General features: G+C 36.5%; 1 protein-coding gene across 4 annotated transcripts in view; it reads right to left on the reverse strand.

The window, feature by feature from the left end:
- CDH19 (cadherin 19) overlaps nt 1-20,039 on the reverse strand; it is a 46,996-nt gene extending 26,957 nt beyond the window's left edge. For 3 of the 4 annotated variants that reach the window (XM_045850087.1, XM_045850090.1, XM_045850089.1), the window contains exons 1-3: nt 19,920-20,039; nt 3,486-3,788; nt 337-631 (exon numbers count right to left, since the gene is read on the reverse strand). In XM_045850087.1, coding sequence (XP_045706043.1) covers nt 337-631; nt 3,486-3,680 — 490 coding nt within the window. In that variant the 5' untranslated portion in view covers nt 3,681-3,788; nt 19,920-20,039. The remainder of the gene's footprint in view (nt 1-336; nt 632-3,485; nt 3,789-19,919) is intronic. The other variant, XM_045850088.1, reaches the window with a different exon arrangement.
- Between the last annotated feature and the right edge of the window lie 265 nt (nt 20,040-20,304).

Raw genomic sequence — 20,304 nt, forward strand, 5'->3', positions numbered from 1 at the left:
ATTTTTCCTCTTTAAAATACAAAAGTATATGTTTCTTGGAAAATAAAGTTTCACATTGAAGAAACTAGTAAGTGAACATGTTTACACTTTCAAATAAACATGTTTAAACTTTTCCTTATTGCCTTGAAGACTGAGAATGTATTTTAACAAGACAAATAATTTATCAATATTCACAACATTTCAGTAGTTTCATTTTTAAAATATTTAATTTAACATGCTTATAGAAGGAAGTACACATATAGAGTTTTCAAATAACTCACTTCCGAAGCATATGCTCCAAATCCTAAATCTGTTTTTATTATTAATATATGCTCGATATAAATTAATATGCAATACCTTCTGGAGACATCTCTGGTACAATGGCCTCATATGGTCCATCTAGGAACTTTGGTTCATTGTCATTGATATCCGTGACTCTGACGGAGAATTCAGACTGGGTTCCCACAGCCCTTCCAGTAGTGGCATCTATCACCTGGGCCCTCAGCGTGTAGTGGTCCCGTTCCTCTCGATCAAGCTTCTGTACCGCATATAGGACTCCTGTTTTTTCATCAATGACAAAAGTGCTTCCGGCTCCATCTCCAAAAAGCTTGTACTGGTAATCGTTCTTTTCATTGTCTACCCCATATTTCAGCTGCAAGAGAAAAGATGGATCTTTTAGTTTCCAGACATGCCAAAAGGGACACTTCTATTGTAATGATTTTATTTTCTTGCCTGCCTAGTATTCCTGAGGTTAATAATTTTGTGTGATCCCTCTGTTATATTAAATAAGGTATAATGTTCATTTTAAGATTAAATTCTATCAACAGGCATATTCTACTCAATCCTCAAATATACTTATTCTTCTTACTCTCATTACTTTTATTTTTTAAAAGCAAAGTGAATCTATTTACCACTCATAGCATTAATATAATTTCTAATTTTATATTTAAAAACAAAGGTTATTATGACATAAGTAACATTGGTTGTATGTGTTTTTGCATATCTAAGTTATTTTGACATGGAGAGGAAAGTCTGCGTTAAGCTCCTAATTACTGTGAACCTCTGGCTTCTGCGTCTCATCACTGATGAATATGCCCTCCTTCAAAGTGATGGCTTCTCTGGAATTTTGTGTTAACCAAGAAATATAATCTTAAATTCCTAACTTTTCTCATAGCTCAAGGTACAATGTATTACTCTGTACTGATTAATACTTTTTGTCTATGTATTGGGGAGAATACCTGAAGATATCTCAAACAACTAATTTTAATAATTTTAATGATGTGTTGAATATCACTGCCATGCAGTAAAAGAATCAAACTGTTACTAATAATAAAAAGATAATTAAAAAGTTCTATCTCTTTTAATTCGATAATCCTTCATTATCATAAAATAAAAAGGAAGGCTCATGACCCAATAAGAAATTAAGGAAAATGAATGTCCTCTCAAATAAATATATCAAATGAAAGCAAAGCATGAGCCATGGTTTTCAAATATCATTTTGAAGTAGTTTGAAAATTTGATTCAATATTAGAATGAAAATAAGTCAAATTCAGTAATAAATGCATGTATTTAAGGTATAATTTAGAAGGCAATTTCCATAGATCAGTGGGCTTGATCTTTTTAAAGACACAGATTTAAATTTTAAAAAAAGCAAAAAAATACATTTTGAACACCTGCCTCTTAATGTCACAAGGTGCATAAGTGAAACACATTTCAATTCCATGGATTCTAGTATTATAAAAGTCCTACATTTCCACTCAAAACATATCTTCCTAATGAAGCAGTTATCATCAATTTGGCAAATCGACATCACTTGAAATGTTTGCTTAATTATGCTTTCCAAACTTAATCGTTTTTAACAAATAGATCAAAAAGGAAGTTCTGTTGGACACGGCAGCTAAATTTTGTTCTTACCAGCTGTTTAATTACAAGCACCTAACCATGCATTATTATTCTCATTCCAACTAGTTATCTATGTGTGATTTAAGCCTAATGAGGTTTTTTTTAGAGGGAACCTATCTGGTGGACCTAAACTACATTTACAGAATGAAAAAAAAAGTAGGCAAAATCAATTGCTACGTGAAAGGGACAAAAAGCGGGGGCGAGATTTGTGTAGGGAGCAGAAAAATAAAAACTAGAACCGGTGGCGGTTAACTAGGGAGGCAGTCCCTGCTCAAAGGGCATTGAGGCAGTGCCCTGACGAGCGGTGCTGGCCACCAGCTGGGGTTCGTCGGCCCGCCGCTGCTGCCAGTGAATGCAGAGCCCACGGAGCTCCGTGGAGCCCACCGTCAGTGTAGTTAGGGAGCCCCAGTTACACAGCAGACACTTCATTACGGACCTCATTCGTGGCTCTCCGCTTGTGATTTACCTGCCGTCATCTTAGAAAATAAAAAGGGATGAGATACACTACTTGCGGGCACGCACAGTTTGAAATCAGTCCATTTGCCTAAAATCCTAAGCTAAGCCTTTGGTTGAGTGTACATTTGGATGATGGGATAGATGAGCTCCTGTGGTATCTGGACAGCAGGCTAACTCTGCAGCTCTCCTGGAAGGGTCAGAGAAAAGGAGTTAATGAATTTTGAGTACTTCACCCTTTGGGCCCAATTAAATTTTAGTGCCAGTTAATTAGCGGTTAAACTTAACTTCCATCCATTCATCTAGAGAAAGAGCTTTACAGAAAAAGGCAGGATATTGGAATTTCCTCTGTTTAAAGAAAACCAAAGAATAATAAGAACCAAAAACATATATATAGGAAATGTTCTTTCTCATAAAGGAAATTTCTTTTAAAATGTATTCTTATAAGAAAGCAAAAATAATTATTCTTTTTTTTATCTTTTATTTATTTATTTATTTTTAGAGAGGGAAGGAGGGAAATAGAGAGAGAGAGAAAAATTAATGTGTGGTTGCTGGGGGTTATGGCCTGCAACCCAAGCGTGTACCCTGGCTGGGAATCGAACCTGGGACACTTTGGTTCCCAGCCCGCGCTCAATCCACTGAGCTATGCCAGCCAGGGCTAAAAATAATTATTCTTTATACTCCAACTTCACTCATCAAAACAAAAATAGCATAGGCTCTTGAAGCTACTTAACTGTAAAAGGATTTGGTGTTAATCTGCTTCATTAAAAATTAAGAGGGGTAGATCAACCCCTACTTTGCCTAACAGAAAATTAGGCTAAATACCATTGGTCATATTACTGCTCTCAGTGTAGTTGCTTAGATCCATTCCCAAAAAGAACACCATTAAGTTCCCAGAGGTTGGTGATGGCGGCTGCCCTTTTTGTATGGGAGTCTCCAGTGAACTTGGAAAACCAGTGCTTTCCTTCTCTCTCAGTCATTTGTAGATACTCGAGTGGCTAACAAATCGGAAACAATTAATTATGCAGGTATTCCAAGTTTTCGAATGGTTCTACTGAGAATATTTAAAATTCACCATATACCAAAACTGCCTCAATTCATTGGTTTTGGTTTCCATGTTACTTCCCGTACCGTTCTCAGAAAACCAGTACCTGGCCAATGGAATGATTAGTACTGTTCATCTCCTCTTGCACAAAAAACTGGTTCCATACCCAGTCACGCTTCAGTCTCCAATGAGACCCCCCCGGGTGCTCAGCTTCCTCGAGTTTAGAGTTTCCGGTGGCCATAAGGTAAGGCCAGAGGAGAGGGATCCCCAGCAGGAAAGGCAGCAAAAAGGAACAGTTCATTCTGCCCCTTTGGCTCCAGCTGATACCCTCCGGAAGGAACAATATGTTGCCGACGAAAATGTGAGGATTCTTTATAATCTTTGTAAACTCTTAGGTAACTTTCATGTCCTAAAGAACAAGAAACAAAACAAAATTTGACATTTTAAAAATACCTTTTTTTTCCCTCACGTAATTGCTAAAGAAAGGATACAATACAACCTTTGCATTCGTAAAAATGGAACAAAAGTACACATTTAATGTACGATTCAATTAGGCTAGTTAATTATATCTTGTAGCTCAGCAATAACATGAGTGGAATAATTACAAATTTCTGCTCAGGCACTGTTCAGTCTAAGCTGTAGGCAAATCTGCCTGAAGGTTGGAAAGTTGCTCCGGCAGGCTCCTTGGTTGACAACAGACAGGCAGGTAGACTTAAAAAAAGAAAACAAACCTGTTTAATTCTTCCATTTTATCTTAGTTTAATAAAAACAAACAAACAAACAATCCCACTACAGCAGCAGTCAGCTCAGCAGAGGGAAATATAGTATGTCTCCTGTATTTCAATGGAAATATGTTTTTTCTTTTTTTTATTTTAAAGATTTTATTTATTTATTTTTAGAGAGGGAAGGGAGGGAGATAGAGAGAGAGAGAGAAACATCAATGGGCGGTTGCTGGGGGTCGTGGCCTGCAACCCAGGCATGTGCCCTGGCTGGGAATCGAACCTGCGACACTTTGGTTCACAGCCCGCACTCAATCCACTGAGCTACGCCAGCCAGGGCTGGAAATATGTTTTTTCATACAATTTTCCAAACTATCATTTATGTAGTATCCAATAAACAAAAGGACGATTCACCTAAAACCCCAGGGGATTTAATAATCATGGATCCTGATGTTCTAAAACACTGTGGATAGAAAGTCGGTGCCTGACAGTTACCCTTTTATTCTATGAAAGATAGGAAACGAAATTGTTTTTCTCTTAAGAAAGACATGACTCCATTTTCAGAAAGTAAATACAGAATTATAGTGTCTGGGTAAACATGGCTGAATACTTTTAATATGTAAGACAAAAGATGAAAGGTATCTTCTATTATATGCTATTAAAACAAAAAACTCAAACTGTGAAATTTTCCATTTGAAACTCTCCATTTACCTGGGACTGATCATACCAGCTCTCTCTGAAATGACTTCTATGTAAATGGAAAGCTTTGCATTTTCCACATCTACAGAGCACATCTGTACAACCAGATTGGATTTGTTTGTTTGGGATTCATGAAGGAAGAAGAATAATTTTTTCAGATCTAGAATGCACTTTAATGTCACAATCAACAGCGACAACAAAAAGCCACAGAGTTCCCATTTCTGGTAGGGGTGTCCTGTGTGATCTTGTTTTGGACGTCCATGTATTTTTGGACAACCCCTGAGAGATGTTGCAGGTCTTTGGCTCTGTTAGGAAGAGCTGAAACGCACCTAATTAAGAATGAACACACGGTGGAGAGGCTGTGGTCTCCCTGGGGTTCCTTGCAGCAAACGTGTTCTTTGATATCAGTTTATTTCACAAAGGTCATGAGGAAATGCAGCTGAGGTGAAACTTGAAGACAAATCTCATCCTTACGTGACTATTTGAGATGCATATAAAGTATGTGATTTAGAGATTCTTAAATATGTATATTTAATAGCTAGTGAATAATGAAAACATTTGGACTATGTAGTTTCTTTTTTTGGAAGATATTTTGCATAAAGTTAGGAAATTATCACTAACAGTAATTTAAGTAAACTTGTAATGTTGGGCAAATAACATTTTTGTTAACTTTATATTAAGATAGTTTCAAACATCTAGAAATATAGAAAATAGTATAATAAACACTTAGACACCATCTCTCAACTTAATATTATCAAGACTAGCACAATCTTATTTCATCTACATATATATTCATTTTCTAATATTAATATAAATTTCACACATTATAGCATATTAACCATTCATTACACAGAGACATATGCACTCAGGCAAAAGGGTGTATTTATCCACTTAAAAATCAAAATTTTAATATTGTAAATGAATAAATCTTTGAATGAATACAATCAAATATTCAACTAGTGTTCAAATTAAAATTAAGTATCTTTGATTCAGGATTCAATTATGTCCACCAGTGTGGCTTATTAATACATTCCTTCTGTCTCATTTAGTCCATAGATTTTATCACTCTAAAATTTAACTTTTCTTTTAATTTATGAGTTGGACAAACAATGTGACTTATCCTGTACAGTTTCCCACAGTAAGAATTTTGCTCACTCTGTCCCATAGTGTGATTTAATGTGTTTGTTTACTTTCTTAAAATAAGTAGAGGCCTGATTCGATGCAATTTTAACTATGTGTCAAAAATACTTGTTGCTGATGCTCTGTACTACCTATTGCATTATGTCTGGAGGCATAAAATATCTAATTTTTTTCACGTTTTGTTTTTAGTGTTCAAGTTGTTCTTGTTTCAAGATTCATTAGTAGATTCATGTTACATCAATTGGTTCATTTATTATGAGTTTCCTAGTCACCTTTTGTTTTAAAGTTTTATCAGTTATTGATGATTATTGCCTAAACTGACTATTTCAGTGACCACATAGTGAAACATAACAGAAAAATACAAACTCAAAAAGCACCAAGAGGAACCCCTACAATTGAAAATACAATATCTAAAAACAAAACTCACTGGATGGTTTTACCAAAATCCTGAACACTACAGAAGAAAACACATTGGTTATGAAGACTGTGTAATAGAAATTACTCAAACCAAAGTACAAAGTGCAATAGCAAAAATAATTTTCATAATAAATTTTAGTAACTTTGGAACAATCTGAAGTGGTAAAACAAATATGTAATTTGAATCTCCAAAAAGAAGAAAGAGAGATTGGGATAAAATAATAAGAATGGTCCATGGTTTCTCAGATTTGCAGAACAATAGCACACCCTCCCAAAAAAGAAATCGTAATACACATGAAACAAGAGGAAAATAAAGCAAAAAAAAAAAATTGGCATGCTATTTTTAAATTACTAAAATAAAATGCAAATAGTAAATAATAAAACCTCACCAGAAAAACAAGCAGTAATAAAATCTAATAAATGTTCATCACAAACAATGCAGGACTGGTGGAATGATATATATAGAGAGCTCTGAGAGAGAACTTTTAACCTGTAATTATACAACCTTCACACCAGGGGCAATATAAAGCAGAGCAGAAAAAATAACCAACAGTATAACTGATCTCTGAAAATATTCAGAAAATGTTTTCAGAATTAAGAGTATATGAATCTACACAATGTAATATAATGAGATGGAAATATAAAATATATAGGTAAATATAAAAAGTGATTTTGTTGTATGGATATTTTAAATGTAATTTTACTGTTTATACATTAATAACAATGTATTACAAGATATATAACATATGTAGGATAAAATCTATAATGATAATGGCACAAACAGCAAGATGTGGAAAATAAAGACATCGCAGAACAGGGGTTTGGCAACTCTGGCACGTGACCGGTGCACACCCAAATGAGCTATTGATGCACGCAGTAACATCTCAAAGTAACGATGCTGGGGTGGTGGGGGAGCTGGACAAAAAGTTCATGTATGGTTCCACTCATAAGTCACCCCAGAAAATGTCAACCCATCGCAGTGACAGAGAGCAGGTTGGTAGCTGAGAGAGAGTGGAGATTAGGAAGGGACAGGAAGGATGACGGGGGCGTGAGGAAACCTTGTGGGCTGATGACCGCACCTCTCATCCTGATTGAGACGATGGTCTCACAGAAGGAAAAATACATTACTCTATAAGCTAACAGTTCTTATTCCTTTATACATGATGAAGCTTTCAAGTTTCTCCACTTGAGAGGCAAGTATAAATCAGATTAATTAGGAAAACATATATAAACTTATAAAAAAAAGAAAGTTCAAATTAGGGTACTATATAATACCAATTACAGAAGTGCTTCAAAAAAATTAGAGGATGATGCCCCATGAGACTATGGCCATAAATAGACTTTGTAAAATAACTCCAGGTAAAGAAAAATGACCTGCAAAATGTGTCATGATAATTACCAACATAGTAGGGAAAGAAAGTGGTTCAAAGTTTGACGTTTAGAATTATCTGTCACATTCTTCTCCCTCTAAAACAATCTCAAGCATGTGTATCAAATAGTGACACTCATTAAATCTGGGTGACTTTTCTACCATAGGTTATATTTTTCAGGTTATGTGTGTGATTGAAATATTTCACAAGTAAATTTAAAATCACAAGTCAAATGTAATTTTATAATCCTAGGCCATAATAAAACAGATAGGCATATCCTTTCGCTGGAACTTTTCTATATAAAAATATGAAAATGAAATGTAGCGATAACAATGTCTGAATGATGAAATAATGTGGCTTTGTTTATATTTTTCCACATTCAAAATTTTCTATAATGGTCAGAAAAAAATACTCTTCTATTTCAGGGGAAGAGAAAACATTTCAAATAATAGTCCACTTGTGATTGAAGACTGCTGGCAGCTGTCAACAGTGCCAGACTGAGAAATACTCAGGGCTGAGTCCAGGCTAATAAGGAAAAATGCTCCCAATTAGTATTCTGAAACGGTCCCCGGAGAAACGAGCGGTGACATTTTTGCCCTACATCTGCAGTTCTGATTATATTTTCCAATCGGATGGATGCTTAAAGAAAAACCTGCGTATTATTCTAATACGGAAAAAAGAAGATCATGCTAATACTTTCTCAAGTTAGTGTATTTAGGTTTAATCTCATTGCCAGAGTCTAGGCACAATGACTTATATTTGTTAAATAAAATGTAGAGCAGCTGCACTCTATAGTATACTTCAAAATATACAATGTATAATATTAAAATGATATTGATATTAACATATTGCATAAAATTTTACTAACATCTAAATAACATTATTTTTATAAGCATTAAATATTAAATCCAAGTAGAATCACATGGTTTTATTATTGAAAAATATATTTCATCTATTGTATTACATCATATAGGAAGGAATTTATATCTAGAAATTTTAAGTGACCGTCCCAGTACTAAGTAGTTAGTTAACACTACAGGTAGGACTGGACACCTAATCTTAAGGATGTAGAGTGAACAATATACGCTATGCTTTCCTGAACAGAAGAGAGGAAATGCCTAGATCTCTAACATCATGCATAATATCTGTCACTATCAGTTCACCTTCAGAATTTGAATGAAGACCTATAATTTGCATTATAGTGTTTGGGCAAGTCTTGAAACCAGACACTAAAAACGCTTTCTATTATCCCCTTTTAGGACACCTCCATCTCAGCTGGTCTCAAGATTCATGAGATTGGTTTAAAAGAAAACAAGGGAGAATAAGTCAGAATGATGGGTTTGGTGGCTGTGAGTGAGTGGAGCCAAGTGGTAGCTGGGGAAATGTGAATGGGGTAAATATAGAAACTTAATCCTATTTGCCATCTCCTAAAATCAGAGGAAACTTGGCGGCCTCAGAGAGCAACACTCCCCCTGAGGACTTTTAAAGGGCTGTTTCCGAACCGCTATTAGGAAACAGGGAGAGAAAGGAGAGTGGGTGCAGGCTGCCCGCCTAAGTGAGAAGGAAGCGACACTTCCGGACCCCAAATTGGGATGGTCCCCATGCCAACTCCCTTGCCCCAGACCTGGAATATAAAAGATCGTTCTTTGTCCCGCTTATGAACTCTCATGAAACTGTGCGTAGTTACTGTCACAAATAAACGCTGCGTGCTCCAGATACAGCATCGTCAAGCCAGCATGCCTGTCTACGGGCGTCTCTAGCCTTCTTGGACAGCACAGCCTTCTCCAGTCACTGTCTGTGTGGTGTCCCAAGATAGGGACCAGCAAGGGCCACTGCCTGCCTGGACGGGCCACTCCCTGCCTGCACTGGCCACTGTGAACTCGGTTTCTGAGCAGCGAGGGGGGCTGTCGGCTAACGAACACCAGGTTTGGAGTGCTCAGCACTGGCAGGTTGAGCCCGAGTGTGCAGAATATTCTAGAATGAGAAGAGACAGAGTCTCGTTGATGAAATACACACTGGCGAAATCTCATTGAAAACAAAACAAACACATCCCATGTTCTCCCCTCTTCCACGAACTACCAACACGTGGTTTCCCCTTGTTATTTCAAGGTTAAATCTTCGCATGCCTCTGTGCTGAAGATTCTGCCTAAATCTCCTTTTGGACCCTATTTCTAATTATATGTTGTGAATGTAATTAATCTGTATAAAACTCAATTATGTCTTTGCCATTTTGTAATCTAATATTAATTTACCCGTTACATGTCCATAGGCTATTTCTTACAGTTCTTTTCCTGTGTGATTGCAGTCAAACCTGGAAAATATTTTCTCTTACAGAATCCCTTTCCCGCCCTGGGTGGCGTAGCTCAGTGGATTGGGCGCGGACTGCAAACCAGGCATCACAGGTTCAATTCCCAGTCAGGGCACATGCCTGGGTTGCAGGCCACAGCCCCCAGCAACCGCACATTGATCTCTCTCTCTCTCTCTCTCTCTCTCTCTCTCCCTTCCCTCTCTAAAAATAAATAAATAAAATCTTAAAAAAAAAAGAACCCCTTTCCCCCTTAATGTCCTTTTAAAAATAAGGAACTAGGACAAATAAAGCAATGCCTTATTTCTAATATCCAAAACATTATTTGAATGTGACATTATTTAAGGAGGTACACCCATGCACATGTGGCTATATGTTTATTTTCATTGTATCATTTAAAAACACTGGAAATTCCCTGTCTTAAACCTATTCATTTGGAGAAGATGCATCAAATTGGTCTCACAGCTGATAAGGACACAAGTGAATAAAAACCAATTTCAAAATGCATGCTCACTAATGTATTCAGCATATTCAGCCATTGAATGTGGCGCTGTAAAGTTGCTTTAAAGGGGAACCCTTCCGCACTGCTGGTGGGAATGCAGGCTGGCACATCCACTGTGGGAAGCAGTAAGAAGATACCTCAAAAAAAGTAAAAATGTGTCTGCCTTTTGACCCAGCGATCCCATTTCTGGGAACATATCTGAAGGAACCCAACACACTAATTCAAAAGAACATAGGCACCCCTATGTTCACTGCAGCATTATTTGCAATCGCCAAGATATGGAAGCAGCCCAGGTGTCCATCAGTAGATGAGTGGGTAAAACAACTATGGGGCATTTACAGAATGGAATTTTACTCAGCCATAAAAAAAAAAGGAAATTTTACCCTTTGCAACAGTATGGATGGGCCTGGAGAACATTAAGTTAAGTGAAATCAGCCAGACAGAGAGAGACAAATACCATCTAATCTCACTCATATGCGGAATCTAATGAACAAACTGAACTAATGAGCCAAATGGAGACAGACTCCTAGATGGAGAAAAGATGACAGCTGGTGGGGGGAGGGGAGGGGGTGGAGGGATGGAGCAAAAAGGAAAAAGGACTCACGGACACAGACAACAAGGTGGTAATTGCTCTGGTATAAGGGGCCTAAATGGTAATAGAAAAATATAATAAAGATTAGATAAAAATAGTGCTGTAACACTTTCTTAAGTTAAAAAATTAAATACATATAAAATGATACCACTTATTTAAGGAAAAATGTAGACAAACGCGGAGAAGAAGATGTGGAAAATTATGCCCTTTCATGCAGACAGAAATCATCTCTGAAACCAGGAATCATACATGGATTTAAATTTCCCTCATGTGTATTTGTTTTAATATTTATTTGTTTAACATGCTCATACATAATTTTACAATAGATTATAAAATGCTTTTACATAAATATAGGTTTTTAACACCGTAGTGAAGATCAAGAGATTACCATTTATTGATTCTGGGGTTATTCTCCCCAATGCATGAGCTGAAAGATTCTGAAGGCAGCTCGGTGAGCTCAGGAGCGCCACCTGTGCAGCGGGATGACAACGGCAAGGACAGTCGCCACCCACTGACTCCATTACTTGGGACAATTGGCCCAACCCCTGCGAGCCTCAGTGACCTCCTGGGAGATAGGAGAGTAGTAACAGTGCTACCTCTTAGGGTTATCTTGATTGAGCGAGGATCTGCGTCCAGTACACTGTCGGACACCTACCAGGTGTTCCGTGTTTTCATCTAACTGGACAAACGCCTTCCTAGAAGCGGGCGGTGAAGATCTGATCACTTCCGTTCTTCTAAACTTTGAAATACTCAGCCGCTGTTATTTCTGCAAACAATGCGCACGCGTGTAAAACTTCATAAATGACTATTGCAGAAACAGCATAGGATGCATTATGCCTGATGCATGTGTTCTACGTGGATTTTCAAATGATCTGAATGTCATTCTATTTCCGGGCATGGCTAAATGACTATGACAAATAAAAAGTGTCATGCTTGAAGCACTATGTGATATTGCACGGGCATATATAGGCTGCAAATGATCCCAGTGTGACTCAGAACAATTATGTTTTCCAAGAAGACTAATTATGACTTAACGGATGAAAATATTATAATCTATGCACTTATACCATTTGTAACTGGATCTAATTAGGAATTGTCTTTTCTATGACCTCTTCTTGGTTACATAAAGATAATTATTCCATCTGTGAAAACTTATAAAAACATAATGTATTCTGGAAGCCTTGTGGAAAGCTGAACTAAGCTCAGCTACACTGGCTTCTCATACAGAAAAGTAGATGGCACTTAATATAATGTCTCTGTCTTTAGGAAACCATTGAGCAGCCCTGACCAAAAGAACATTTTAGGAGGGTTATACTGTGTGATGCTCAGAAAGTTCCAAAGCTTAAATTGAAAAAGAAAAAAAGAAAAAAAAACTCCTAAAATTATGGTTTCTAAAGTGACCTTTAAAAAAAGAGAAAACTTTGTTCTTCCTCAGTTTAAAGAAGCATGTCTAGCTTCTTACACTGGAGTCTGAGGCAAGAAACTCAGTGTGAAACATACAGTAAAATGTGGCCCATGGGGTTGTAAGTGGCACTATCATTACAGAGAAATTAGTCTTTTCCTTCCTTTCTTTTAATTTGAATGATTATTTATAAAATGAAAAAATGAAGGCCTTACAACATCTATTAACAACCCCCTTTATTACTTAAGCATCTTTATAATTCCTTATAGAGGAAGAACATGGATGGTTGGTGGCTGGGTGTAGACTATACCTTAAAGTCTAATTTTTTTATGTTATAGACATAACCTCAATATGCATTTCAAAGAAGGTACTCTGTATTGCGTGGCTCTATTTAAAATCTTGACTATTTAAGGCCCTGGCTGGTGTGGCTCAGTGGATTGAGCACAGGCCTGTGAACCAAAGAGTTGCTGGTTCAATTCCCAGTCAGGGCACATGCCTGGGTTGTGGGCCAGGTCCCCAGCAGGGAACACGCCAGAGGCAACCACACATTGATGTTTCTCCCTCTCTTTCTCCCTCCCTTCCCCTCTCTCTAAAAATGTAAATAAATAAATAAATAACTACCTTGTCCACTTAAGCCCAGAAGCAGGGATATTTTAATGGAAACATACATATTCAGTTGTCTCAAATGAAATGTTCGGTGTTTCAGCTGAAATATCTTGGAGAGTCTGTAGTATCTGTTGTCTTACTTCCCTCTCAATGTCTACCTTTATATTTAATTTATATTCCTTTTTATTTTAATCACTAGTTCCAATACAGTACTAGTCATCGGTGAAAGAATTTGAGTCCTCTACTCTGTGCTTAAAAGCATCAGCCATTCCAGGACTTTGAAACGGTTGCTCTGCTGTGCCCTCCCTGCCACTCTGGATGGTTCGCTGCCATCCTGAAGGTGCCGATGCTTCCCAGCACTCGGGCTAATCGTGGGCCCCAGAAAGGGTGATGGGAGTGAGAGAAAAAAGGAATAACTGGAAACAGAATTCACAAAACTTAATGACCAACTGGCTTTCAAGAAAGATTGCCCAGGGAGGGACTGTCCACGGTAGGTTTAGAAACACTGAGGCTAAGGTACCTGCGGAAATTATGGCCAAAGTTCCTAAACGAGAGCACGGTGACTCCAGACTCAGAGAGAACTGTCATTTCTATCCTCATACCTTCCCTTCCACCCCATTGCTCTAAGAAAATGTTGGCTTCAATTGTGTAAGATTTCATAAACTATCCCTAAATGCTGGATAATTAGTAAGCCGAAATAGATGTGACTAGAATATGAAATATGAGTAAAAAAAGGAACTAAAATATTTTTGTCTCTGTGGAAGATGTACTATTGTTTACCAGCATCCCTCTTTCAAGCAGGCAGATTGACCTGACCAGTTCGGCTAATGAAATATAAATATAATGAAATATAAATGGGACGTCTATCAGTTCAGAACTGAAGCTAGGAAAGGCCTGGGAATAATTGTCTTCTGTCTCGCTGCTTTGGCAAGCAAGAGCTGTAGTTAGGAGAAGGTGGAGGCTCCGTCAAGCTTGGACCACCGAGTGAGGGTGGGGAGCTGGGGGGGCTGCACCTCCGCTGACTCCCATTAAGTACTTGTGGCATGAGCTTGCTGGGAACTGGACCGTTCCTGGTAACCCCGCCTAGTGCTCCAGTGACACCCCAGCTCTATTCCAGCCACCTTCACAGATACCTCACGTGTTCTCCTGTTAGTCTTCCTTGTCATTCAGCGAGACGTTAATTATTAACCTCCTTTTAAAAGGAGAAGAAAAAAGATCAAAGTGAGCTTATATAAACTAAGGAGGGAAAGGAAGCCCCCAAGGCCAGCTACAGGCAAAAGCTGGAATAAAGCCTTGACAGAGGAGATAGCAATGCCTGACCGGAAGGACCACAAGAAGCTGAGCAGGGTCAGCATTGGGGAGAAGTAGGATGTGCTCTGGGACAAGTTCATTTGCATATTAATTTCCAAACACTATTTCAAACAGCAGACCAGGTTAAAGGACTTCTAAATTAAGATATTAAGGTTACAAATCCCCACAGCCTGTGGAATTCAGCTAATCCCCTCCTGTGTCTGTGTCAAGATCTGATTTTTCTAGGGTCTTTTCTCCACAGTATTAGGTACTAACTTCATTTTTCTGCCATTTCTTCACAATTTTTAAAGCAAATGCTTAAAGTCTTTTTTCCTGAGGATTTTTCCCCTGAAATTTTACGATTTGTTGGGTGCACTCAGAGTCACATGCATTTTCTATGCACTCATTACCAGGATATCGTGCATGCACACCCACAATAGGTGAAATATTGAAATCAGTTTTGGTTATGCCATCAAAAAGCAAAACTAGCAAAATTCTTTTATGTTCAGAGTTACAATAAAAATGTTTAAAATTAAAATTAGATATAAAGGCATTTAATTTCCTAGAAAGTAACCAATTTGAAATCTTTTTCTTTGAAGTACATAGCATATTTTTTCTCTTTCTTAGGTAATTAGTTGAAGTATTAAGTTTTGTTTTATTTTGGAGTTACAGAGAAACAGAGAGAGGCGCATACATTTGTCCTGGCGGTATTTCCAGGAGGTGGCAAGCAGAAACTAATTTGTCGTTAGCTGTTTCTCATGTGTGATGTTAATTAACACCTAAAATAGCAGCGCTTAATAGTTGGAAATAAAAAACAGATGCTAAATTTTTACAGTAAATACATTTTTTTCATTTTGTGAGTGATTCTAAAGATAAAAGGAAGTTAGGAGTAGTAAATAAAGAATATGCAGCTGACGGTGAGGCTATAGTTACACACTCATAAGTTAGTAGCTGCAGGTGTAATGGTCTTGAAAAGTATTTTAACAAATATAGGGAAAAAATCAAATCCCCTTAACATGAATGGCAGGCTTTTCTAGTAAATACATGCCTGCTCTCTATGACCCAAGATAAAATTTTGGTACAACATTTTAATTGCAAATAAAATGTACATAAAAATAAAAGAGATGTTTTTAAATCTAGAAAACAGTAAACGTATACCTCCAGGAGATAGGATGGGTTAAAAATACACGTAAATTTATGGAAGGAAAACTATCATAAATATAGTTCATCTAAGATAAAAATGGACTTAACAGGTGAGTAAGAATATCTTTTTTAGTTTTCCGATGCCCTTGTAATTGATGCCAGGGAAGATAAACATGTCTCTTTTAAGTGCTTAAATGTAGAAGCATTCAGTGTAATATGGATGAATGACTGAATTACTGAGTAAGTAAACTTTTCTTTATCTTAAAAATTTGGGTTATATGGAGCATGAGCCACTTCAGTTTACTGTGGGTAGGGAGATTAATGCGTTCTGTGGAAAAGAATGATGCTTTTATATGAAATAATTCCTCACCTAATTTTTTCTTAAATCTGGCATCCCTAACACCATTTTTCATGATATGTAGAAGCCAGCTAATTAATACCTCACTAAGATGTGTACTAACAACTCACACATGGACAGCTGGGCCGTGTTTCCCTGTTTCTTCATTCTCTACAAGATAAAAACTCAGAGATATCTTTATAACACAGTTTCACACAGTCTCACACAAATCATACCTATGAGTGAAGAGCTGTGTGTTTTAAACAGTTAAAACTTATAAACATCTATATAACACTTATACATAAGTGACTTTATTAAATATATATTTTATAAAATGACATCACATTTTAATGTGGTCATAAATTATCAAATGAGTCAACATGTAAACCTGAAATGTGTCCTGTGACAAAGATATAGATGCACACGTGTGTATGTGTGTGTGTGTATGTAAACAGACACACTTATTTATTACTAACCAAGACATTTGGAATCAGATCCTGATGTGCCCGCAGAATTGGCACGTTCGATAGACATTAGATGAAAGAGAAGATCAAGAGGCAAAGAAAAAGCAACGTCTCACTTAGAAGGAGGGTCCCCATCCAGCGGAAAAGTGGTGTCACGGCTCCTGCATTTTTCATCTGTCACTTTGGGAAAAGGGTTCTTTTTTGCTTTGCTGGATCAAGAGCAATTTCAAGCACAAGCAAGAAATATTTGTTTAGTAAGAAACAATACTTCTAAAATTCAAACAGAAGATGCATCTGTGTTCTTTTCTCTTTATTGTTTTTTGTGTTCTGGTGATAGTCCATGTTTGTCTTTGAATTTTAGTAGTGTAATCCTTTTATCAAAGGGTGTCAGAATCGCCACTAGAGATTTTTAAATAGATGGCGAACTCTTGGAAATGATCCAGCTGTAATTCAGCATAAAAGCAGAAAACGGTGGCATTTTTCTGTCCTATGATTTATGTATAACTTACTCATTTTCATAGGAATGACATTTCTAAGTTTTGCACTTAGAGAAAATGACTTAGGTTATTTTAAGCCATAACTGACTGATATGCCAGAATTATTTCCACTTTAACATACTATTCTGCACATTGAAGATGATCCTTTATTATGTAAATCCATAGGATAAAGGGACATAAAAATGTGGATGTACTAATCCTGAATGTTTATACGTCACTGTCCTGTAATAACATTTTAAACTTTTACTTTATTGAGAACACATTAGTTTATAAGGTTATATAAGTCTCAGGTGTGCTCCAGGGCGCTCACCGCCAAAAGTCTAGTTCCCAGCTGTCACTGCACAGTGGACCCCCTTTTCCTGCTTGGTCCCCACTCCACCCTCTTCCCCGCCGGTGACCACTCCTCTGCCGCCTGCTTTCCTGGATTTGTTTTCCTTCAGACTCGGTATGCCAAAGCAGAGTCTCTGAACATAAAGTTTTACTTGAACATTATGGCATTCTTTGGTGCTGGTGAATGTCTCTTACTGATTAATTAATGCAACATGTTTCTGACAACACCACTTCCACTTTAGCAGAGCTAGAACTGTATTTGAAGGGAGATAGGAATTCTCTTTGTGAATCATACAAGAATCTTCCAGAGGGCCTGCATCATTGCAAAAGAAATCGATTCATTGTAAGTTGTGAAAAGGTACGTTTTAGAACATTTTGCTGGACTCTCAAATGAGTGGTGATGTGAGCTGGTGATGAAGACTTTAAAAGTATGGATTATTTTTAAAAAGCATCAAACTTCTTTCTGGTCACTTTGGTAAAAGTCACTCATTTCTCACATCTGTGAGCTTTCAGCAGCATTGCCAGAAAGAAGGATTCATATGGGTTCACTAAATTCTATATTTGTATGTTTAGTCCTCAATCTGATACGCCTCAGCAAAGGTCAGGTCGTCAAAGGTCATCATATTAAAGGAAGTCTCGCCATGACAACAAAATGTAAACACTCCATTTCCTCATACTCATCAGCATGGTTCTCAAACATGAGGTTGGTGGCAATAAAACCCAATCTACACAAAGGTAGGTGACAAGAACTATGAGTCCTTCTAAACTGTATAACATGTTAAATATTCTATAACACCTGAAATGTAGCATAACATTGGGAGACATCTTAAGAGTGTGAGTGGCAAAAGATTCAGTATCAATCTATAATTTATGTAGATTTATTATAAAAAAAATAGTAACAATTCTTAGCAATGCATGGCAGGCATATAAAGAATAAAATATCAGATGATTTCTAGACTTCATAAGCTGGCTGTTTACTTAAAAATAAATAATTCTACACTTAATTTTATAATGATTATTCCTTTTTGAAAAATACTTTTATTGGTTGAAAAATGTGATAGGCAGAGATAGTCACATTACATTAAAATGTAAATATTTTAAAACATTTTTAAACTATAGTCAACATACAATGTTACATTAGTAAGTTCCTATGATTTTATTGACTATATTCCCTATACTTTATAATAGATCCCAGTGATTTATTTTATAACTGAAAGCTCATAATTCTTAATCCCCTTCAGCTTTTTCAAACAAAAAATTATAAGCATGTATATGTGCATACTTGTCATACTTACACAGCTAAAGTATTTAGATTTTAATACATATTTTATATGAACTTATATTATTTTATTATATTAATTGATATTGCTAATTACCAAGAATGTGTATATTACTAAATTTGCAAATATTCAATTTAATCTAATTTTTTAGATTTTTATTTATTTATTTTTAGAGAGAGGGAAAGGGAGAGAGAAAGAGGGGGGAAACATCAATGTGTGGTTGTCTCTCACATGCCCCCTCCTGGGCACCTGGCCCACAACCCAGGTATGTGCCCTGACTGGAAATCAAACCATTAATGCTTGGGTACATAGGCCTGCACTCAATCCCCTGAGCCACACCGGTCGGGGCTGCAAATATTTTATATAAATAATACATTCTGTATAGATACAGAAATTCAAAAAAATGAATTCATGGATGTATAAATTTATATACTCTAAAGAAAAAAATTGTCATTCTATTTAGATATTTTTGTTGTTTGTCGCTTCGTATTCTAGATATACTAAATCCCTTTGTTACAGATTTACTAAATCCCTTTGGCAAAATTTCATTGAAATACTTTATTAATATTGGTAACCTAATTAAAATCATTTTCAACAAATTAGAAACAATTTTAATTATCTTTCAAATTTGTCATTTTCTTAATATACAATTTTATATCTTTCAGATTTGGTAAAATAACCTTTTATTATATGTAATGAATGTAATACTTGCTAATTACATGTATACATATTTCAATAGGGATGTGTTTGTTTATATTCATAATAAACTCAGTAGTTTACTTTTAATAGTATTATTAATATAACATTCTTAATTCAGCATTTTGTTTACAAAATTTTCAAATGTCTATGGAGAGTTTGATAGCAAAAGAAGAAAATTTTCAAATGTCTATGGAGAGTTTGATAGCAAAAGAAGAAAATTAAATACTTGCATGTCAGATGTGAACATAGATTGTTCTTCAGAGAAACGTTTAGCTTTATTCAGGTATGCAGAAAGCACCGCACTTACATCACTTCCTAAATGTAAACCATTTATTATAGTAAAATATTTACACTGTAAATAAATACTGGTTCTCATAATTTCAAGGTTGACAATTTTACTATAAATATCATCTGGTAGTGTGGAGGTAAAATACATGACAGATTAAAAACCAAAATTCTAGAGAAAGGAAAAGATACAGTGGTGATACATATCTCGGGACACAATGTTTTAAATAGTCTAGATATAAGCAACTTTTTCTCAGTCTGAACGATAATGATGGCTAATTGCTCCTACATATATTTGTCTCAGAGAAAGTTCAAAATACATGTCACCGTTTTGAAGCATTCGAATTTTTTCTTTCCTGGGAAGCACACACAAGCAAAGAGCTTTTCAACGTACTTTTTGGCCCTCTATTCATTAAAAAATAATTTATATAGTTCAATGGATGCCCGATTATCCCGTTCTTACCTATGTCTTCAAATTCTAGCAGCGCCAAAGAAATGGAAGTTCCAAATTCCCGTGAAACACATGAGGAATAGCAGAAGAGATTGTTCTCCTTTTGCTTCCCTGGTTTCTCATCAGACCCGACTGAGTCACTTTGCTCCGGGCTCCGGCTTTAAGCACCACGACACTCGGTTTGTCACTGCTCACTGGATGCTATTTTGGGTTGTCTGAGCAGAGCCTTGGACACTGAGCCCTTTGTGTGAACCATCGTAAGGGCACTCTGGTGTCCACTCTTAGTCTGGGGTTAAAATGCAGACAGCTCCAGCAAGTAGTATGAACTGTTTGTATTCTTTCCCCTTTTCCTAACAACGAGCAAAAATAAAATAGAAATGAAGGACTTATCGCCTTG

Source organism: Phyllostomus hastatus, unplaced genomic scaffold (assembly GCF_019186645.2).
Source record: "Phyllostomus hastatus isolate PE091 unplaced genomic scaffold, TTU_PhHast_1.1 phas_contig_80, whole genome shotgun sequence".
Classification (NCBI taxonomy): domain Eukaryota; kingdom Metazoa; phylum Chordata; class Mammalia; order Chiroptera; family Phyllostomidae; genus Phyllostomus; species Phyllostomus hastatus.